The 24,215-nt window shown below is 40.4% G+C and overlaps 1 protein-coding gene across 1 annotated transcript in view; it reads left to right on the plus strand.

Annotated features, from left to right (window-relative positions):
* LOC139449510 (LIM domain only protein 7-like) overlaps nucleotides 1–21,456 on the plus strand; it is a 170,381-nt gene extending 148,925 nt beyond the window's left edge. Inside the window, exons 19-23 of the mRNA XM_071230934.1 lie at nucleotides 559–659; nucleotides 12,381–12,508; nucleotides 12,660–13,734; nucleotides 14,643–14,807; nucleotides 15,829–21,456. Coding sequence (XP_071087035.1) covers nucleotides 559–659; nucleotides 12,381–12,508; nucleotides 12,660–13,734; nucleotides 14,643–14,807; nucleotides 15,829–15,854 — 1,495 coding nt within the window. The 3' untranslated portion in view covers nucleotides 15,855–21,456. The remainder of the gene's footprint in view (nucleotides 1–558; nucleotides 660–12,380; nucleotides 12,509–12,659; nucleotides 13,735–14,642; nucleotides 14,808–15,828) is intronic.
* The last annotated feature ends 2,759 nt before the right edge of the window (nucleotides 21,457–24,215 follow it).

Consider the following 24,215-nt stretch of genomic DNA (forward strand, 5'->3'; position numbering starts at 1 on the left):
AAAACACAAACTTGTGGTTTTACACGTTCAACCTGAACTGAGGAGGAGTGTTTTGACTACCTTATTATAACCATCTAAATGCAAGAAATACCAGAAAGAATAACAAAAATATTGGGATAACTTATAGGGAAACAATACAGTCATGGTATTAAACGAAATCTATGAGCATGTGCAGCAAGCAGACAACATCAGACATCTAGGATTGAACACCCTTTCATCGCCTGCTTTATGGCTCAGTGGGTTACAATACTAAACATGAATTGGGAGGTTGTAGTTTAGATTCACTTCATGAAATTTTCATGTAAAAAATAATCGTGACTTTCAACCAGTAAAAAATCAACATACTAGATGCTTATAAAAGGATGTTTTTAAATCTTTGGTGATGTAACACTCTTCATTTAGGTCGAGGGCACTCTCCGGGAATGCTCTAGGCGTGGATACTTCAACTGAGTTTGTGCTTTTCACTATTTGAAGAAACTGTAAGAACGTCAGGATGACGTCACTATAGATTTATAAAAGTGTAAGCAACATGTTTGGATATTCCCTTGCATGTTCCAGTTCCCAGCACGGGTACAACTTCCAGGTGAACATCAACCAGCCTGGGTTGTCCGAGGACATGTATGTCCACTCTACCCAGCAGGCAGCCACCTACCAACCACGTAAGATACATTGCAGCTCTTGTTTTGTGTGCTAGCTGAAGTCAGAAATCCATAACATTCAAAGAGAATTAAGAAACTAGATGAATTATGATATTTTTGAAATTTTCCTATCTCACTGTATGCATTACATACTTCTTTTGATCCCTTGTGTGGAAACGCCTTGAACAAAAGTTTCCAGCTTCGATTCTAAGCTTCATTTGCCCAAACACCCCAGCATAACCATGGCGACCGTCCCAGCAATCAGGTCATGCACCCGAATCATGTGCAGCATGCTGACCTCGATCTGGCCACTTGACCTCTGTCTCATCGTGCTCTTTCTCTTCGCCTCCCTGTGGAGATGTGCTTTTTTTTAGAGAATATTTATGCCTTTATTTTTCTCAAAATTACGGGAGTTTCGGGCTCTTCTTACGCCTGAGATATGGGCATGGATCAAGCAAAGCAACCAGCTATGAATCGCCACATATTTTCGCCTGTCCGAGGAGGCATTCACCAATGGTCTTAAGAAATGCCAGAAGAGAGGCAATGATCACGGATCAAAATTTATAGATACAGAACACGGACCCCCCCTCGTCCAAGAAACCCAAGCGTGTGACAAAGACTAGCAGTCCTCCATCTGTAAAATCTGTGGTTAAGCAAACAACACTAGCCATGATTACTTCCCTCTCAGTGGAACAATACAGTGTCAGACAGTTTTTTGCACAACGAAGTTACCACCATTTCTTCACAATACATCATCAGTGATCCGCTGACTACGACAAACTTGCAGTCAACAAATACGTCAGACACACATATGGTGCTGGCAGTAAATTTAAACCAGTCTACCGAGATATGTCCAACGACTCAGACCCACTCTATTGGAAGTCAATCATCAAATTCAGAGGTTGCAGTTCGACCAGTTGATCCTAATATCGTCTCTAGCAGTCAGAGAACGACAGTGGTGTCAGGACATAGGAAGAGTAGAGAGTTATTTCGACCCATGGAAGATCAAAATCGAGACATGGGATGCCATTCAGAGTCGACTTCAAAGGGTCAACATTCTACAGAGTATACTTGACACTTGATGCAGAATATGAACCTGTGGCAGAAAAAGACTTTGAGCACATCACACTGAAGACAGTCTTTCTTCTAGCTTTTGCGAGGGTCAGCAAGACACACACCTTGGATGTAAACAGGATTCGATTCGAGAGGCACAGCCAATGCAAAGTCCATCTTGGTCTGCGATGGGACTTCATCACTAAGAACCAACTTCCAGGTCAACCCAACAGGCTATTAACCATCCTGGCTTTGGCCTCTATTCTACATCCCCAGGATCGCGAACTTTATGCTTATACCTACAAGCCTCATCAAAACTTTGACGATCGTGGAAGAGATTGTTTATCCCCATCTCACAATTGGCTACCTCAGAGGTTTCCCGTACAGCGGTCTCCTTTTAGTTACGATCTACAATTTTGCGGGTTTCCCTCCACCTCAAACATCAAATCCACACGAGATAAGAGCTGTTGCCTCCACGATGGCACTGCATAATAACTGCTCCCTCAATGCTATCATGAAAGAATGTTTCTGGAAGTCTGATATAGTCTTCACCTCCCACTACTTTCAAGATATCGCCATAACTTATGTCCAAGGGCTTCACCTTTTCGGTCTGCTAGTCCTGGCTCAACAATTAACAACAGCCAGTTAACAGAGTTAACAGATGCGAGTACCGCTCACTGTAGTCGCGTAAATCATATCGTGTATGTCATGTATTCACACTTTTATGCTCGGGAGTATGCACGCCAAACACAACAGAACATGGAAGGAAGCCATCCTAGTTTACTCAGACATCGCATCCATACATGACGTCATCATATGACGTAACTAGATAATGTGTACTTGGATATTGCGGGAAACTGTATCACACAAGATGTAAACAACTATAAGGAGAATACACTACACTCCTCCCCTCTAAACATTTACCTTATGATTATATGAAAGACTACGATCTTGCTGTAATGTTAGGCTTCTGAATAATAGCAACATTAAAGTCCATTTCATTATAACTTTGATAACTGGAATTAACACTACTTTTAAAACTTGTAAATTCTGAGCTTGAATAACTGGTGAATTGACAATTCATGCTAGATGCCTGAACTGTCCTCATTAAGGTCACAATGTTCAAAGATCAAGCCTTTGCACTTGTTTTCGAGTTCTCTGTGGATAGTGTCTCTGTTCACCATTTGTTAAAGTCACAGGTTTATCAAGAGTTCTCTCCCTTCATTCAAGGTTGCTGGCTAGCTTTAACGCTGGTTGTAGCGTGGGTTGAGTAGTCTCCTCCTCTCTAGGAATGGTATTACCAGTTGTTACCGGTAACAAAGGTAATGCATTTGGTAATGACAGTCTCAGTTCTTCATCTGCATGTCCCACTGAAGGTAGTATCTGGTTAACATGCACATATCTGGTTCTTGCTCCAGTTTGGACAAGATAACGTTGTTCACCTAAGCGTTTAACTACTCTTCCAGGAATCCATTTCTCACCTTGTGATTCTCTGTCATTTCTAACTCTGCAGGATTCATTCATTTCAAATTCTCTGAGTATGATGGAATTGTCGTGAAATTGCTTCTGTTTTTCTTGAGCTGCTTCCAGTTTTCCGCAGGTCTGGTTTCAAGAGTGAAAGTCTTGTGCGAACTTGTCTTCCAAGAAAAAGTTCAGCAGGTGTCCGTCCAGTTACGGAATGAGGAGTTGACCTGTAAGTCAATAGGAAATTTGCCAAGTGTTTCTTTGTTGACTTGTCTCCATTGTCAGGTGTTTCTTCAGAGCAGATTTAATAACTTGAACAGATCTTTCTGCTGCACCGTTTGATGAAGGGTTGTAGGGTGGACTGAGGGAATGTTTGATTCCATTGTTCTTCATAAAATCTTTGAAGATTTCAGCTGTGAACTGCGGCCCATTATCCGACACTAACTCTTCGGGTAAGCCATATGAAGAAAATATATTTCTCAATGTCTCTATAGTCTTCTCAGCTGTCGTGGAGGTCATGAGAATAGCTTCCATTTCGAACAAATTGCTGACTTTGAAATTCCTCAAAGTCCACATGCACTCTTTCCCATATTCTCTAAGGATACTTCCAAGGGTGAAGAGGGGCGGGCCACTGGTGGGTCATTTTGTAGACTTTGGCATACAGTACAACTTTTAGCTGTCATTTCGATGTCATGATCAAGACCTGGGTACCACACATAGCTTCGAGCGCGTGCCTTCATCTTCACGATGCCCATATGCTCACTGTGTAGTTCATTCAACACATAGTCTTGATAACTCTTTGGAATGATAACCCATAACACGCATGGTATAGTCCATCACACGAGCCAATACAGGATCTTTCCTAGTTGCTTGTGCTATTTCTGTTGTTGTGACAGGCAAGTTGATCACATTTGAGAAGTAGTTGATCTTGGCTTCAATAGTTTCTGGGTCATCGTTTCCAGGAAGGCTAGAGAGTCCATCTGCGTTAGCATGATCCTCTGATCTTCGATATCGTATCTCATAGTCATGTGCCATCAGAATGTTGTCGTTGTCGTTGTAGACGTGCTGCTGCCAGTGTATGCAATTCTTGGGACCTAACAGAGTGGTTTGTGGTCAGTGATTAAGACAAATTCCTTACATAGATGTACTTGTAAAACTTCTTGACTCAGTATATGATCGCAAGTGCTTCTTTTTCTATTTTGGCATAATTTTTCTCACTTGGTGAGAGGGTTCTTGAGGCGAAAGCAACTGGTCTTTCAGTTCCATCATTCATCACATGAGATAGCACACATCCAACACCATATGCGGATGCATCACATGCCAAAGTTAATGGCTTGTTCAAATCATAGTGGACAAGAACACTTTCACTAGACAACATAGTCTTGCACTTTTGGAAAGCATCTTCTTGTTCTGAATTCCATTTCCAAGGAGTGTCAGCCTTCAAGAGTGAGTAGAGGGATGCTAGAATCGTGGACATGTTTCCCAAGAATCTGCCATAATAATTGATCATTCCCAAGAAAGCTCTTAGCTGTGTGACGTTTTCTGGGTGTGGAGCTTCAGCAATGGCCTTTGTCTTGTCTTCAAGTGGATGTAGTCCATCCCCATCGATGCAGTGTCCCAGATATTCCACTTTGGGTACCTTGAACTTGCACTTGTCTAAGTTCACTGTAATGCCAGGTATCCAGACGTTTCAGCTCTTCATGAAGCTCCTTGTCTTGCTGGTCATCTGTCACTGTCCCTATCAATATATCATCCAGCAATGACTCAGCTCTAGGTATGCCTCGTAATACCTGATCCATTATAGACTGAAATATGGAAGGAGCAGTGGCTATTCCAAACGAAAGTCTTTGATATTCGTAGAGGCCTTTATGGGTGTTGATCACTAGTAGTGGTTTTGACCATTCTGTAAGCTCTAGCTGAAGGTATGCATTTGACAAGTCAAATTTCGTGAAGACTTTGGCTCCGCCCATTTTTGCGAATAAATCTTCTGCTGTTGGCAGGGGGTACACATTATCCTCCAGTACCGGATTGACTGTCACCTTATAGTCCCCACATAGTCTTACCGTCATATTTGCTTTCAGAACTACCACCACTGGCGTCGCCCAATCAGATTTCTCAACCTTCTTAATGATACCTTCCCGTTCAAGTCTGTCAAGCTCTGTTTCCACTGCGTCCCTTAGGGCATAAGGTACAGGACGTGCTTTAAAGAACTTCGGGTTGGCATCTGCTTTAACCTTGATATCTGCTTTAAAGGTCTTGATAATACCTCTACCTTGGAATACTGAACTGTACTTGGCTCTCAGTTGTTCTTTCAGTGAGTTACACTGTTCAGTTACTGCACATAACTTTCCCTGGTCTAACTTCATGACTGACATCCAGTTTCTTCCGAATAAAGGTGCCCTTCGTCCCCTTGCAACAAGTAATGGTAGGGTGAAGTCTTTCTCATTGTATACCACGGTTACCTTGGCTTCTCCAAGTAATGGTATTAACATTTCTGAGTAATTGTGAAGGGTCACTTTTGTGGAAGATAAGGGTATCTTATCGAAACGTCTCTTGTACATCTCTTCTCCTATGATAGAATGACTAGCAGCCGTGTCAAGGAACAATGCAACATCCTTTCCTTCTATGGTTAGAGGTACCTTGAATCCGTCATTAGATTTCTCATTGCGATCCATAGAAAATATTGCATACAAATTCTCAGCCCCTGTATCTGAATCTGACATCTCTGCAGTTTCTTCTACCAAGTGTGCCTTCCCAGTATTCTTACGATAGCCAGTTCTCTGATTCTTTGCCCCTATACTTCTACAAGCTCTTTCTATATGTCCCAATTTAGTCCAGTAATTAAAAGGACCAGGTTCAACAAAATTGACGGAAAAGGTTTATTGCTGGATTTTGGTGCCTTGACACATATACATTAAAATAAAAAATAGTTTACCAAAATAGGACATGGGGAACCATCCGAAAATAGGTCAAATCCAAGATGGCCACCAACAAAAGTAATAATAGTCATAAACGTGGAACCAATAACAAAAAACCCATTTATGATGAGTCTATCTATATTAGCTTGCCAGGATAAATGCAAAAGAATGTATATTTAACAATTTTGAAAGGAAAATTCACATAGAAATTTAAAATAATGCTTCAAAATGACGAAAAAGTACATAAATTTGTTAATATCAGTAATTCTTGCAGAACATGAACCGATTTATTATTATGTTGACGTTTTGCATATAAAATCATGCAGTTTATTGTCTTCACGTAAATAATCAAGTTAGAAACAAATATAATTGAAAAAACCCAAAGTATTCCCTTCTTCAAAATGGCGGGCGAGCATACAATGTCTTAAAGATAGACCTCAAGAACATAAAGGTATGTATAAGCTATTTTTCTTTTATAACTAAAATGAAAACTTGTTGATAGTTGATTGGCTCTAGAGAGGAATAACTGATGAAAATATGAACAAATATAAATATAAAATTTGAAACAGAGCCTTAAAATTAACATCAACATTTGTTTAAAGGAAAATCAAGGGAGATAATCCAAACTCCGGGAAGCAGTTATTTTTCTCAAATGGTATTAGCTTCTCAGAAACTTTATTAAAAGTTAATTCAGAAGATATAATCAAGACATTTAGCACAAAAATCATTTGCTATAATCGGAAAAGCAACATTTGTATCTGGACACATGTCAACCATATTTCTATCAACTGTTACTATTCGCAGGTGACTATTCTCAACTGAAGGTGTCCTATGTAGATCACAGATGGCGACTTGTTTGCTATGTATGGAACCAGTTAACCTGGACAAACCCCAGGATTATGTGAAGTTGACAGCAAAATGCTGCTGTAAATTCGATGCACCAGACATCATATACAACTGTAGCCTGTTGGTACACAGACAGTGTCGAAGTATGCATAAAAATCCAAAGGCAATCAAAGTAGCTGAAACCTTTTGATCATATGTTAAAGCCTTAAATTTTAAAACTCACTGTTTTCTATGTGGTACTTGTACAAACATCCATATAGAAGTGTACTTCCGCCCTGCGATGGCTCTTCAGTTACTCAACATATGTCTGCAACATACTGTGTCAACAGGCAAGATGATTGGGCCAAGATGGTACAGTCAAGTATTGTGCCCATATACAATCTACCAGCTGAAGAAGCTATCCATCACCATGCTTGTGATAAGAATTTTCGGAAGGGGACAAGTATACCTGCAGCTTGTATTGAACATGGGGAGGCTCCACCAAAGAAATGGAGACTTGGTCGACCGAAGTGTATGTCCTAGATGACAGCATTTGAGATTGCCATTTATTACTGGGAAGAGAATGATGATGAAACGATTCCTTTGGACAATTTGCATCACATTATGAAGTCAATGAGTGCACTGAGTGATAATCAACTACACACTACATCTCAGCTGAAAAGGGAATTCATGAATCACTATGGGAACAAGGTATTCATAACAAATCAGGCAACAACCTAACATTGCATCTCTTACGGCATATGAAAATGTTGCAAAGGTAGACAAATCCGACATGGACAGTTTGATTAAAGTTGGAGGAGGATACATTCATACGCAGGTAGAGAGCATGTCGAAACATGTTGATGTGTATCTCGACAACGAGCAGATGGCATTGATTGACACCAATCTTGATTACCTCCCACATGCATTACGCATCCTCCTTCAAGCTATCATCAAGAGCTGAGCTGCGTCATTGGGTCAGGCAATAATGCATTCGAAATGACCCCATCATTTCTGCCTCCTCGACAAATTTGACAAAGTATCACACTATAACACATATATGGTCATCGTAATTTAGTGGATATGATAAGCCAACTCGGTTTCAGCTCCTCGTAAATTTAGAAAATTCTCGGTGACCACTCATGGTGTTCACCTAATCAGAGACATTGCAGATACATTCGTGCAATACCAGGCTGGTTATATAGATCATGCCAGCAAAAGGTTTGATGGGACTGGCTCAATCCATGCTATGGGCGAGATGGTGAGACGGAGGGTACCAAGAGTTAAGGTGGACTTGGATGATGTTAAAAAAATCAACAGTGTCAAACCATTCTCACAAAGAAATCCAAAGGCAGTGCTGGCGAACATTAACTATTCACCAATTGGTGACTTCTGTCTTGATGAAAAGAATAGCAAACTAGATAATTTGTGGAGTGCGCCACTTCTGTGTGTGTTGACCACTGTGTTCCAGTTGCATGCAGTTGCTCCATTCTGACATTCCATACCCCAGGAAGAGCTCTGAGATATTCTTGTTGATTATCAACGTGACACCATGTGACGAATCCTGTGTCAGATCAACGCTGGAGTATATTTCAAAATATGCCAGACGACATGGAATCACACCGGTTATTACAATCGACCAGCAACTTTGGTGAATTGCATACATGATCTTCGAATCACGGCCAGCTGAGAGCCCCTTGCATCAAATAGCCCTGGTCTTGGGGGGATTCCATACTTAGATGAGTTTTGTGGGTACAGTTGGGAATCTGATGGCTGGATCTGGGTTAAAGGAGATCATCACTCAAGTATATTCAGAGGGTAGTACAGATCAGATGTTGTCCGGCAAATCTGTGTCACAAGCTGTGCGGGCTCATTTCTTGAGGAACCGCTTCTGCAATGCTCTTATCGTGTTTGATGGTTATTGTGGTGTTTTTTTTACCAAGGATGAGACCCATCAGAGAAGAACTGGAGGCCATCTTTCTTCAGACAAGTACAAAGATCACTGACATCTTCATCCTACAGATGATCCTTGATCCTAATCTCAGCCATTCTTTGCTCTTTGTACATGCATTGTCAGGGACCGACACAACATTGAGGCCATATGGCATAGGGATGGTCTCAGGAATATTCAAAGGTTTTCATGGTGACAGGTGGAAACCATGCAGAAATCGAGCAGGCTGGTAATCAGGCACTTGCAATCCTCTGCGGCTGTATGCCTGGCTTGGATTTGAATTCTGAACGTGTGACAAAATTCACTGAGAAGGTATCTATCAAGCTCAAATTACCTAACCCTTCGACACCTTCCACCGACATCAGATGCTGCCAGATTGCCCAGCCAACGAGTCTGACTCCAAGTGCAGACCTGGCTAGGCAACAATATGGATGCGACAGAATGGGGCTGGACGTTTCACAAGAGCAACAAGGGCACTATATTGAAACCAATCACAAGGCACCAAGCTGTCACTCCTAAATTTCTGTTGAAAATAATCAGATACAATTGCACTGGAAAGTGTGATGAAAACACATGCTCATGCAGAATTTTTTTGTCTACAATGTACCTCAGCATGTGGACAATGCAAAGGGATGACATTTTCAAATGGGCCAAGTCATGACTTCTCTGACATTACTGAATAATCGTCTCTTCATGTCCAATATATGAGTGTGACTGTCTTGAACTTTAGACATTTAAATTGATAGTAAGTTTGACTTGTAAACTGTAGTATTGCAGGGTTATTCCCTCTTTATAAGGCCGTGTTAAGTATTTTGTAGTCCGATATGGAACAATTGCATTTTTTTCACATTTCAGGCAGCCGTAATTTATTTCTGTGTAAGATTTCACTTTAAAATTGTTAAATATATATTTCCCTGTCTTAATCTTATGAAGTTGATTATAAATAGAGTCATCATCCATGTTTAGATTTTGATTGATTCTTTTTTTTTTACTTTTTCGATTTTCGTTTGTATTGATGGTGGCCATCTTGGATTTGACCTATTTTGGGTGTTTCCCCAAGTCAAATTTTGGTAAACTATTTTTTTTTTTAAAGTAGACCTATCAAGGCAGTGAAATGTGTTAAAAAACCTTTTCCGTCAATTTTGTTGAACCTTCATGAAAAATAAACCTTTAATTACCGGACTAATTTCTTGCACTTATTGCACTTCTTATTCTTATAGTAACAGTCATCTGGGTCATGATTTGTGAGATTACACCAAAATATGGCTTCCTTTCTGGGTTTCCCTTCACATGCTTGTTCACCACCTACTAAACGATCCCTCAAACGTTCACTAAGTGTATGGCCAAAGTTGCAATGTTTGCTAAGTCTCTTAAGTTCAAGAATATATTCTTGTATTGATTCACCTTGATTCTGTTTCCGTTTCGTGAAAGTTTGCCGTTCCCAAATAACATTGCGTACTGGTTTGTAGTAACGTTTCAATGCTACTGTAAGATCGTTGTACTGAACATCGGCAATGCTGGTCAGCGAAAACATAGACACTAACAGTTCAAAGGCACTTGGTCCGATAATTGCCAAGAATACGTATGCACGATCTTCTGTCTTGAACTTGTTAGCCTTCATCCATATTTCCAGTCGTTTTGGTAGCTTTCCCAGTCTTCTTTGCCGGGGGTAAACTCGCTCATCGATCCTACCATGGGTGCGGCCATCTTGGATCACGTGACTTGTCACTTCCGCTTTTAAAATCCGGAGAATTCGGGTCAGCCCAGTTTGTCGCTTCGATAAAGTTGGGTCGTGTTACTTAGCACTAACACTGTTCATTTAACGTGAAATAGGTTACTGTCCAAGGAATGTGTGATATTACAATATTATCACTGGCTTCACTATGTGTGATATTCCAATATTATCACTGGCTTCACTATTTTCCTTCTGAAAGAACGAATGTCACATGGCGCGCAATGATGTGTTCGTTCTGTCACTTGTCCTGAATTACCACATTAAGTAAACAGTTCCAAAATACTCCCTTAGGTATCCCCTCCTTAGGGATCCCATCCTTGTGGCCAAAACTGTCATGTATTCACACATTTATGCTCGGGAGTATGCACGCCAAACACAACAGAACATGGAAGGAAGCCATCCTAGTTTACTCAGACATCGCATCCATACATGACGTCATCATATGACGTAACTAGATAATGTGTACTTGGATATTGCGGGAAACTGTATCACACAAGATGTAAACAACTATAAGGAGAATACACTACAGTGTACATCATAAAAATAATAATTGAGAGCCACTCTTTTGTTTATTATTGTACTTCGAGTTCCCAGAATGAGACTTCAATGGAGAAGCAAAAAACTCATCTGTAGAGACTCTTAAAAGTTTATCATCAAAAGACTATCATCACAAATTCCATTCTCATTCCATTATGAGCATGTGACCCAGTAATGGTTTGAAGATCCTCTTATGGATATTGTTGATAGTTTCTTCATCTTGTCTTAGCTATTCAGTCCTGTGGTAGGATTGATAAAAGAGCTTCGACAAAGCGTAAAATGGGAAGCCAAACAAATATACCTGCGGCAATAGAGCATACGTACAACTTTGTTTGTAGACCTAATTGACTGGAGACCCCTTCCAAATTGGTGAAAAGTCACGGTTGAATAGCTTGCTCAAAACTGCAAAGTCATCATAGTATGATGTCCTATGTGGAAACACACAAGTGCATGTTATACCTGATGACATGCCACTGTGTCCTAGTATAGACGGGTTTTCAAGATCACTCAACAGCAGTGATTCATCCATAAAGTGATGAGAAAATACCTCCAGATGCGGATGTGTAACTGTCTTGGGATTGAAGCATGTTGGCTCCAACTTCCTCCTGTAAATCTCATGGTTACAAGACGAATACAGACTAGTGTAATCTGTGACCCACCGTCCAACCGTGGGATAAATGCATAGAGTGAGTTAGAGGATAAGTGTTAAAAATTTGTAAATTTTACAATAAATTGTATATTTATAATACTTATCCTATCTCACACAATCTATGCCTGCCCATCCAACCTCGCATCACAGTTACACAGCCTGTCAGCTCCAAGAAAGAGAATGATGAGACCGAGGTCAAGTGGCCAGATTGAGGTTCATATGCTGTATGGGATTCCAGTGCATGACCTGATTGCTGGGACGGTAGCATAGAAACTGGAAACTTTGTTCAAGGATGTTTCCACTCAAGGGATCAGAAAAAGAAGGATGAAATGCATAGAGTGAGATAGGATAAGTTTTATAAATATACAATTTATGGTAAAATTTACAATTTTTGTTCTTTTGTCAAATTTATGTCTATACTTTGAACAGGGAATGTTTGTTATGTAGTTTGATCCAAGCATTTGTTTGCATTAATGTTGTTCATTTGTTGAGGAATCATGGGAACAGTGCAAATAGAATGTGAGGTCAGGGTTTGTTAATTTAGTTCTCATTTTTGTGGAGATTAGATGTACAATATGCTTGTAAATAATATTTGTGGTGATTTCCACAGCTTTTGTAGATGTGGAAGCAATCCGAGAGGAGGAGAGGAGGAAAATAAGAGAAGAAGAGAGGAGGAAAAGAGAGGAGGAGGAAGACCGAAGATTCAGAGATAAAGAAGCATTCCTCAGAGAACAGGAGGTGAGGGCATACTGCAGCTTTTGATAACAGCATTGCTTTGTAGAAGTACTGCTGTACCTAAACATAAGGATCGGTTGGAACTTATTTCTAAGGCGATATCCAGTGACGTGCAGCTGTTTCATGTTTTGAGGAGTATATGTTTTGGTTACAGGAACAGCTTCGTCAGAAGGAGGAGCATCTGAGACAGGAGCAGGAGAGATTTCACCGAGAGCAGCTGCAGCTGCTGAGGGCTTCTGCTGAGCAGCAAGCTGATGTCACCCGATTCGAAGCGCCAGTGTCACAGGTGAGGGAGGCCTCCCCTTCCTATCAGTCAACAATCACACAGAAACGTCTAGAGAAGATGCGCAACCAGGCAGCCCCTCATTATTCTACAACAGTGGTGGTGGAGCCCAAACCTTGGCAGCAAAGCCATGTCAAGTTAGCGACTGATGGCAGTGGTAAGCCGACCTTCTCACGAGAAGATATGTTAGCCATGAACAGGAAACCCACACCTTTACAGACTCGCCCAGATACAACTCCGCCAAACAGTCCCACTGGCTCAGGGCCAATCAAACGTCCCACTCCATCCAGGGAACAATTGCGTTCACTCAATGCTGTGCCCAAACCCAAATTCAGATCATCACATGATTGGATTGGCGGTGAACAAAATATGCAACTTAATACGCGAAGTTTTCCATCATCAAGACATTCTGATATCATGAGAAAGCAATATTCTACCCCACAAGAACACTGGTTATTTGAGGAGGCAGAGAGAAGGAGACTGGCAAACCAGGATCCTAAATCTCAAACCAGACAACCCACACAAACACAGTTTAGTGGTCCCATCAAACCTACAGCAGATAATCGCTGGAGAGGGGAACCGTCTATGGATAGGAGACAGTCTCCGAATTTAAACTCCTCTTTTGAGCCACATCACCCAGAAGGAAACATGCCAGCTGCTATTCGCCAGACTCTTTTGCAGAAAACAGCAGGTGCCCGTGGTTCAACTGGGAGCAACTATTCACAGGATCTGGGTGGGTCTTACAATCAACACCCTAACCAAGGTCTATCATTGTCACAAACCATGCCAACATCTTACAACTACAACAGCCCATGTTACAGGGACCAACAAGGTCAAGATATGCAAGTACCACCATCAAGCCGAGCACCGCCACCCCCTCAGAAGTCGGATTCCTCCACAGCTCTAAGTGGCAGACAACAGTGCTCTCATTGCAACCAGGAGCTAGGTACATCTGTTCTGCTTGTATTTCTGTATGCTTACTTCACCTTGATCCAAAGTCCTAGTAACTAAAGTCATGATCCGTTTGTCCTTCATGTTTGTGTAAATAGTTTGGTTTTGAAAAGAAAATTAAGATATTAAGATTTGAAAAAAACATTAAGATGCATGTTCAGGAAGCCAAAGGTTTGTGTCATTGATAATGACAGGCAGAGTTAAAGTTTTTTTCAAGGGAAAACACATTAAGTTGGTTCATGGTATCAGTTTTATAGTTCATTCAAAGTATCAGTCTTTGAGTTTATGAAAGGCATCAATCATTAAGTTCATTCAAAGTATCAGTCATTAAGTTGGTTCCAGCTATCAGTTGTTAAGTTTATTCGAAGTATCAATCATTAAGTGCATGCAAGGTATCAATCATTAAGTTCCTTAAGTATCAGTCATTAAGTTGGTTTAAGGCATCAATTATTAAGTTCATTGAAGGTCTCAATCAACCGCCTCCGTGGTCTCGGGGAAGGTCTGGGGTTCGATTCCCAGCTGCGTCATACCAAAAGACATTAAAAGATGGTACTTGTTGTTACCCTGCCTGGCCTTGTCGGCTCAGGTATACTCAGTGGGCTATCGCTATAAATCGGCATCAGTCCAGACTAGTACAAGCAGCCACACATTCACACACAGGTGCATGCACGTCGCTATATAACTGCAATAATCTTGGACGTGATGTTAAACACAATTTCACCCCACCCAAGGTATCAATCATATTAAGTTGGTTCAAGGTATCTACTCATGAAGTTCATTCAAGGTATCAATCATCATTCCCTTGTAAATCTAAGCCATTTTGACAGTCTGTATGTACAATATACTTGAATAATTACTGGGTTAGCATGACACTGAAATTTTGTCTTTTTATCCCTTATTTAGGATTTGGTGCAGCAATGATCATCGAGTCCCTGGGTCTATCATACCATGTGCAGTGTTTCAAGTGCTGTGTGTGTCACACACCACTAGGGAATGGCAGTGAAGGTGCTGACGTCCGGGTCCGGGTCAACAAGCTGCACTGCCCCAACTGCTACAGCAACGATGAAGGTATTGCATACATGGGCAAGTTTTAGCCTGGTGTGCAAGCCCTGAGCATTCCACAGTCAGCGCAGGGTAAATCAAGTGGCCTTCTTCTGTAGCCATACAAACATACGTGTGTCACTCCCCTAATCCTCCATCCTCTCTAACTCTACCACTTCATTGCCAATTCTTTTCCAGTCCAGATGGTGGCGTTAGAAAAGTATACTTTGATATCCATGTCTGTTCAGTTTCCATCTGCAGTGCTCTGTTTTAGTGAATATTTTCTCTTTTTTTTTATCAGCCTTTTGTGAAGAGTTAATAGTTTTCATCTTGGAACTGAATGAGTTCTGCAGATGTGTACTAGTGTGTATCTAATATATAACAATGACCAGTAACAATAATGAATTAATCCCCTGTTAAATAACCCAGTGTTTGATGTCAGTAGCATGTCCACCAAGCTGATTGAGCAAGCTGTGTAGCCAGTGTATAGCCTCTAATACATGTACTCTGTTCTTCCTGCATGGAGAGTACTTAGCAATGTCAGGTTGGTGACATTGTTCTGTAACCTCCTGAAACTTCAGGACTACATATCCAGAGAGGAAAATGTGAGACACATGACCAAACTGACCACAGGCTAGTACCAACAATGTCCATAGCATCTAACCCTTCTCGCTGACTGTGGCATGTGTGCTGGCTGGCACAGCAGGGCATGTAACTCTTGATGTTCTCAATCTAGCACTTACAGAGATGTTTATTGATCTTTAATAGGAATTTTACTATTCTTTAGTAGTTATTTTCTGATGCATGTCTTAAACCGTTTTATTTTGTATTACTTACGTTTTGTATTTTCTCTCCTGTATTTATGTATGTATATAAGTATGTAGTTCATGTTTTTATGTTTCACTTCTATTATAATAATAATACAATAGTGTAGTATGCTTGTAGAACAGTTAATAAGTGTTCACAGTTAATCATGTTTGAATTCAGAAAGTGGTGACTGTACTTCACATTAGATTTGTAAAGTCTTTTCCTTTTGTTTTTCTTGCAGCTGGCCTGAAATTCAGCAAAGTTTAACTGGTGCAGTTAAACAAGTGTTGACCATCTTCTGAACTCAATGAGAGATAGTGTTTTTTCACTGATGCTGTGAAGTTGTTGTCTATTTTATTGAATGGCTGTTGAATTGCACCAGATGGAGTCCCTGCATCCAAGTATCGTGCGCCTTTCCATGGTTTCATATTGATGCTGTTAATCATCAATATGTTACAAAATCAAACTATTGTAGTCTTAATAATGTTTCACACAATATGCATGTAATCAGTTTTTCCCCACGAAGAGCTTAAATGTAACACATGTTAGAGCACCCAATTAACCCTATATTGTATTTGCTATTAATGGTGTAGCATATTTGGCTGACTGGACCATGTCCTAGCTTTCTCCAGCTACCAGATGGTGTGGTTGTCATATATGATGTAATCATATAATGTTCCTTATCTCCTGGGTGGAGTTGGTCACTTTAGTGTCAACGTTTGTCTGTTCAACATGGAGTATAGAGGACACAGAAGTCCACAAGTTAATTACAATGTATGTGGATGGAGTACAGAGAAAAGAAAAATTGAATTGTTCTTAAATCTGTCCGAAAAGACAGTGTTGTTTTTAAGACTCCTGTTATTAAAGCTTTGTAGAATAACGTTGACCAGGTCATTACCATTATTGTAAATACTGTACATAAGTTAGATGTATATGGATTTGTTGGAGTGTACCTGATGGACCAGATGATACAGAAGTTAGAGTTAGCAGATGGGGATGCCTATGTATATGAGATAGGATGTACATATTCCACATATTCCATGTTGTTATGTCTCTGTACATGCTATAGTGATAGTAAGAGCATGATTTGTTTACTTATGGTTTTCATGTAGGTCAAGAATATACAGACGATAAGTCATCAATATGATTTTGCAACAACTGCTTCAGAATATTGTTTCTCTTCTCATTTTATTGCCCCTCCACATTACTGTTTTATTTTCTTCTTTCACTAGTCTATTTATGCTAGATAGGAGCTGTGTGATGCAAGGCAAAGAGCGTCTGTAGACACATCATGAGTATGTAGGCCACACTGTGTGGATTGTGTGTCTCAGGGGAGATTGTCTGGGGGCTTATTGGTCCACGAATCTGGAGTATGTTGTAGGAAATGGGAGTAAAGCTAAATATGCGGTACTGATGGAACAAGATTTTGCAATACTTGTGCTTAAAATTGGTTTTGATAATTGCAGAAATGCTGTCTATAGATGGATCCTTTGTGTATATATTGCAGATTTATGCCTGTACCTCAGCACCTATATATACACCAAACCTGATCCATAATACAAACAATACACACACTGGGCTTTCAAATGTGCATTTAAGAATTTGGCTTCTTGTTTAGAATAACATTCAGAATATAGAAGGTACAGGAATTGTCATTGTTAAATGAATGCATATTATATTTTACTTGATACAAGTATCACCTGGCGTTTGGAGTATGCAAAACATTTTGCCTTTTGCTGTGCTGGTATTAATCAGATTTGTTATACTTTCAGTCAATAGTCATTTATGCTGGACTTGTATTTTCATACCTAAGAGTATATTTTTTGGCATCAAATATAAAGGAATTCAGAACTAATTTTGCATGTAGCTGTAGATACAATGTACTCAGTTAGTAATTGTTGTATATCATATGTACCCAATATGTTTTGGTCACATGGTGAAACAACCATTATTTTCACTTGCAAGGATAGCTTTTTATCTGTACCTACAGCTGTAGTAGGGAATGAGCTTAGTGCAGTACTTACTGTGAAAAAAATGCTTTGTGCATGTTATGGAACCGAAGGAATGTCTGGTTGATAATCCTTTGTTTCTGATACAGGATTTGTGAGGCTGCAATTGTTACCATTATGTCTTTTAGTAATTTCTGTCCAAGGAACATGTCTCGGGCCACAATTGCATGACTTGGTGTATCACTTGGTTGTGAAGGTCTGCAACATCCTCATGATTGGTTTGACCTATTGGTTGTGAAGGTCCACCACATCTTTGATATCGTTTTGACCAATTGCTTGTGAAGGTCCACCACATCCTCGTGATTGGTTTGACCAATTGGCTGTGAAGGTCCACCACATCCTAGTGATCGGTTTGACCAATTGGCTGTGAAGGTCCACCACATCCTAGTGATCGGTTTGACCAATTGGCTGTGAAGGTCCACCACATCCTAGTGATCGGTTTGACCAATTGGCTGTGAAGGTCCACCACATCCTAGTGATCGGTTTGACCAATTGTTTGTGAAGGTCCACCACATGCTAGTAATCGGTTTTACCAATTGGTTGTGAAGGTCTACAAAATCCTAGTGATCGGTTTTGCAAATTGGTTGTGAAGGTCTGCAACAGCCTCATGATTGGTTTGACCAATTGGTTGTGAAGGTCCACCACATCCTTATGATCGGTTTTATCAATTGGTTGTGAAGGTCGGCAACATCCTAGTGCTCGGTTTTACCAATTGGTTGTGAAGGTCTGCAACATCCTAGTGATCAGTTTTACCAATTGGTTGTGAAAGTCCACGACCACATCCTCATGATCGGTTTTGCCAATTGGTTGTGAAGGTCTGCACAACATCCTTGTGATCAGTTTTATCAATTGGTTGTAAAGGTCTGCAACATCCAAGTGATTGGTTTTACCAATTGGTTGTGAAGGTCTGCAACATCCAGTGATCGGTTTTACCACTTGGTCGTGAAGATCCACTACATCCTAGTGATCGGTTTTGCCAATTGGTTGTGAAGGTCCATCACATCCTAGTGATCGGTTTGACCAATTGTTTGTGAAGGTCAACCACATCCTAGTGATTGGTTTGACCAATTGGCTGTGAAGGTCCACCAGACCCTAGTGATTTGTTTTACCAATTGGTTGTGAAGGTCTGCACAACATCCTTGTGATCAGTTTTACCAATTGGTTGTGAAGGTCTGCAACATCCTAGTGATCGGTTTTACCATTTGGTTGTGAAAGTCCACGACCACATCCTCATGATCGGTTTTGCCAATTGGTTGTGAAGGTCTGCACAACATCCTTGTGATCAGTTTTATCAATTGGTTGTAAAGGTCTGCAACATCCTAGTGATTGGTTTGACCAATTGGCTGTGAAGGTCCACCAGACCCTAGTGATTTGTTTTACCAATTGGTTGTGAAGGTCTGCACAACATCCTTGTGATCAGTTTTACCAATTGGTTGTGAAGGTCTGCAACATCCTAGTGATCAGTTTTACCAATTGGTTGTGAAAGTCCACGACCACATCCTCATGATCGGTTTTGCCAATTGGTTGTGAAGGTCTGCACAACATCCTTGTGATCAGTTTTATCAATTGGTTGTAAAGGTCTGCAACATCCAAGTGATTGGTTTTACCAATTGGTTGTGAAGGTCTGCAACATCCAGTGATCGGTTTTACCACTTGGTCGTGAAGATCCACTACATCCTAGTGATCGGTTTTGCCAATTGGTTGTGAAGGTCCATCACATCCTAGTGATCGGTTTGACCAATTGTTTGTGAAGGTCAACCACATCCTAGTGATTGGTTTGACCAATTGGCTGTGAAGGTCCACCAGACCCTAGTGATTTGTTTTACCAATTGGTTGTGAAGGTCTGCACAACATCCTTGTGATCAGTTTTACCAATTGGTTGTGAAGGTCTGCAACATCCTAGTGATCGGTTTTACCATTTGGTTGTGAAGATCCACTACATCCTCGTGATCGGTTTTACCAAATGGTTTTTAAGGACCACAGTTCTATGGCTAAGTATTCCATTATTTTGTATTGGTCTCAAATCTGAGACATCTGTGACAAATGGCCAATCATATTATGATGTTGAAAGTTATGTCACATAGTTGCAGACACAGGCCAGGTAGATATGACTGACAACAGTGACAGCTAATGTATGAGTGTACCCACCATCCTAATGCACTGCTTGTGTTACCCATGTCCTTGCACCCTCACTGGTGTGAAGGAATAGCTACACTTGGGGCTGAGATTCAGTGAAATAGCAGACACCATAGTTTGTGATGGCTGATAAGGGTAGACAACATGCATTATGTTTATACCATATCTGTTAATATGTTAAATGTGTAGACCTTATGAACAAAAAGTGGAGATGTGAGTCTCAAACTACATTGTGTATGGTTAGGAGTGTTCAATATCTCCATTTGCACTTTGCTGTGGATTTAAAGACCTACTTGTTGTTAATTAAGAAAAGAAAGTTTTTAAATCTAATGGAATGTCCAGTTTCTCTATTGGTAATTTCTAGCCTCAGTTGTGTAGCTGTTGACAGGCCAGGTGTCTGATATGGCTGAGCAAGTGTTAACTGGGACTAGTTTCACATATTATTCCAGTGGAAACATACAGTGGTTGATTGATTTCTACATCTTTGAAAGATTTCTTGAAATTAATTTCTTTTATTTTTAAATGTTCAAGTTTTGGATTATTTATAAGAACATAGATCTGCAGAAAGGGTGTTATAGTTCGTGTTAATATGTATTTTGAAGTTCACTTGGTAAAATGTACACCCATACTACTTACTGAAGATGTAATGATGTGACAGATGGTAAGTTCTGGTTGTGCCGCCCCGGAGTGGTGCTGCTGTGTGTCTCCATGTGTTTAGCCTACCTACATCAGAGGAAGGTCAGGGTCACCAGCATGGGAGTCCTCAACCACAGCACTGCTACAGAGGATATACATGCTGAGGCCACTAATGTGTAAAATATACAATTTGGAATAATTTGTTTATGTACATACCATTTTTAGAAAAGCAGTTGTCTTTTAAAATGTTCCAAATTATTTAGGTTAAGCATTATGAATTTGTTACTCGGTTGTTATTTAAACCATGTTAAAGTTTGAACATGTGATATACTCTCCTTTACCACCAACTGATGTTAAGATTGACCTTGATGCAGTTCATGTAAGTCATAAGGTAGTGACATAATCACTTCTATTTGATACGTTCTAGTTTGCTCTGTCGTGGTGCACCTGTGTGGGAGACATGGGGAGAGTCGAGCTTGTCACATGTCAGCTGGTGTGGAGGTGCACCTGTGTGGGAGACATGAGGAGAGTCGAGCTTGTCACATGTCAGCTGGTGTGGAGGTGCACCTGTGTCTGAGACATGGGGAGAGTCGAGCTTGTCACATGTCAGCTGGTGTGGAGGTGCACCTGTGTGGGAGACATGGGGAGAGTCGAGCTTGTCACATGTCAGCTGGTGTGGAGGTGCACCTGTGTGGGAGACATAGGGAGAGGCTAGCTTGTCACATGTCAGCTGGTGTGGAGGTGCACCTGTGTGGGAGACATGGGGAGAGGCTAGCTTGTCACATGTCAGCTGGTGTGGAGGTGCACCTGTGTGGGAGACATGGGGAGAGGCTAGCTTGTCACATGTCAGCTGGTGTGGAGGTGCACCTGTGTGGGAGACATGGGGAGAGGCTAGCTTGTCACATGTCAGCTGGTGTGGAGGTGCACCTGTGTGGGAGACATAGGGAGAGTCTAGCTTGTCAGCTGGTGTGGAGGAGCGCCTGTGTGTTCTTTATGCTGGTGATGTACCACACTGACAACATCTAGAATCATGTAATACACTGTCAGTACAAGCTGAGGATATATGCTGATATCACAATATGCAGCAATAAAGAAATAATAATGTTAATCGGAGTTGTGTTGTCAGTTTATTCCTTAATACTACGGCAGCATTATGTAGTAAATGGCAACTCGCCCCAAGGTTGATCTGTGAAATGAACCAATGAGATATTTAAGAATTCTGACATTTTTTACCGAAAGAAAATACAGAACAAACTGAGTCGAAGCTGAAGGCTACTTTTACTAGGCGTTTTTAGGATGACCTCTTGTAATGCCATGAGAGGTTGAATGCGATATCGCCAAAAGGCAGTATTGTAGAAATCACCTCTGATGACGTGTGTAAGAACATATACGCACATGGTTCACAACTGGACATCTCTACTCTACAGTACATTGTTCATTGTTATGAAGACAAATTGTGTAAGATACACAACAGACCATTTCTCTCTGTGGGACACTGTTTCTGCTTCATAGTTCATCTCAGATAATAATGACCTTATTTAAGAAATAAGCAATCGTGGTTGCTGTTTATCGTACAATAAAACACTGCAAGGAGAATAAACCAAGAGGGGCTTATAAGAGTTATCAACATTATGTACAGCCCCTATAAGGATGATGATAATATGTCTAAGCTTTGAAAATAATTAAATTTTTTAATAAGGCCCCCTCAATAGAATCCGGCCTCCACAATGTCAGACAAAACAGGTTGGTATTTCCTGCATATTCTCACAATCCTCACGTCAATTACCTGTTCCTTTTCTCCCAATACTGATTGTCATATCTCTCTTGCTTTTGGAGGGGGCACGGGTGGCCCAGTCGTCTAAGGTGCCGCGATTCGCTGTGCAGAGTTGTGTTCCTTGGGCACGCCAGAAACCTATGATTGTGGGTTTGAATCCCGGTTGGCCCCGATTATGTTTCTAGGTTTGTCAGCACCATACCCGTGCTCGTGGGTGCAAGTGGTAAATGTCTGAGACCTGCATCACTTCGGGCTTTCCTCCCACATTAAGCTCACATCCATGATATAACTGGAATACTGTTAAAAGCGGCGTAAAACCCAACTCACTCACTCACTCACTCTTGCTTTTGGATGTGATAGTTTAGCCATCTGCGTGGCCCGGCTGCATCTATTGGGAACAATTCACAAGAATTTGAAATGGTCAATATGAAAACAGGAGACAAGACATGGACAGAATGAATTCACAAGCAATGAGTGATTTTCTTTTTGAGAAGATGTTATTGTTGGGGGAAAGACATGTTATTCTTCCTGCAATCATTAAAGTGTTATTGTTGGGGGAAAACGTGTTATTTTTCCTGCAATCATTAAAGTGTTATTGTTGGGGGAACAGACGTGTTATTCTTCCTGAAATCATGAAAGTGTTATTGTTGGGGGAATTACGTGTTATTCTTCCTGCAATCATTAAAGTGTTATTGTTGGTGGAAAAATGTGTTATTCTTCCTGCAATCATTAAAGTGTTATTGTTGGAGGAAAGACGTGTTATTCTTCCTGAAATCATTAAAGTGTTATTGTTGGGGGAAAGAGGTGTTATTCTTCATGCAATCATTAAAGTGTTATTGGTGGGGGGAAGACCTATTATTCTTCCTTGAATCTTCAAAGTGTTATTGTTGGGGGAAAGACGTGTTATTCTTCCTGCAATCATTAAAGTGTTATTGTTAGGGGAAAGACGTGTTATTCTTCCTTGAATCTTCAAAGTGTTATTGTTGGGGGAAAGACGTGTTATTCTTCCTGCAATCTTTAAAGTGTTGTTGTCTGGGAACATACGTGTTATTCTTCCTGCAATCTTTAAAGTGTTATTTTTAGGGGAAAGACGTGTTATTCTTCCTGCAATCTTTAAAGTGTTATTGTCTGGTGGAAGACATGTTATTCTTCCTGCAATCTTTAAAGTGTTATTGTTTGGGGGAAAGACGTGTTATTCTTCCTGCAATCATTAAAGTGTTATTATTGTGGAAAAGACGTGTTGTTCTTCCTGCAATGATTAAAGTGTTATTGTTTGGGGGAAAGACATGTTATTCTTCCTGCAATCATTAAAGTGTTATTGTTGGCGGAAAGACGTGTTATGCAACCTGCAATGATGAAAGTGTTTTTGTTGGGGGAAAGGCGTGTTTTACTTCTTGCAATCTTGAAATGTTATTGTTGGGAGGAAGATGTGTTATTCTTCCTTCAATCTTTAAATTGTTATTATTGAGGAAAGACGTGTTATTCATCCTGCAATCTTTTAAGTGTTATTGTTGGGGGAAAGACGTGTTAATTTTCCTGCAATCTTTAAAGTGTTATTGTAGGTGTTAAGACGTGTTATACATCCTGTAATCATTAAAGTGTTGTTGTTGGGGGGAAGACGTATTATTGTTCCTGAAATCTTTAAAGTGTTATTGTTGGGGGAAAGACGTGTTATTCTTCCTGCAATCTTTAAAGTATTATTGTTTAGGGAATGACGTTTTATTCTTCCTGCAATCTTCAAGTGTTATTGTTTGGGGAAAGACGGATTATTCTTCCTGCAATCTTTAAAGTGTTATTGTTAAGGGAAAGACGTGTTATTCTTCCTGAAATCATTAAAGTGTTATTGTTGGGGAAAAGGCTTTTTATTCTTCCTGCAATCTTCCAGTGTTATTTTTTGGGGAAAGACGTATTATTCTTCCTGCAATCTTAAAAGTGTTATTGTCGGGTGGAAGACATGTTATTCTTCCTGCAATCTTTAAAGTGTTATTGTCTGGGAACAGACGTGTTATTCTTCCTGCAATCTTTAAAGTGTTATAGTTGGGGGAAAGACATGTTATTCTTCCTGCAATCTTT

The sequence above is a fragment of the Haliotis cracherodii genome, unplaced genomic scaffold (genome assembly GCF_022045235.1).
Source record: "Haliotis cracherodii isolate W230 unplaced genomic scaffold, xgHalCrac1.p SCAF_8, whole genome shotgun sequence".
Lineage (NCBI taxonomy): Eukaryota > Metazoa > Mollusca > Gastropoda > Lepetellida > Haliotidae > Haliotis > Haliotis cracherodii.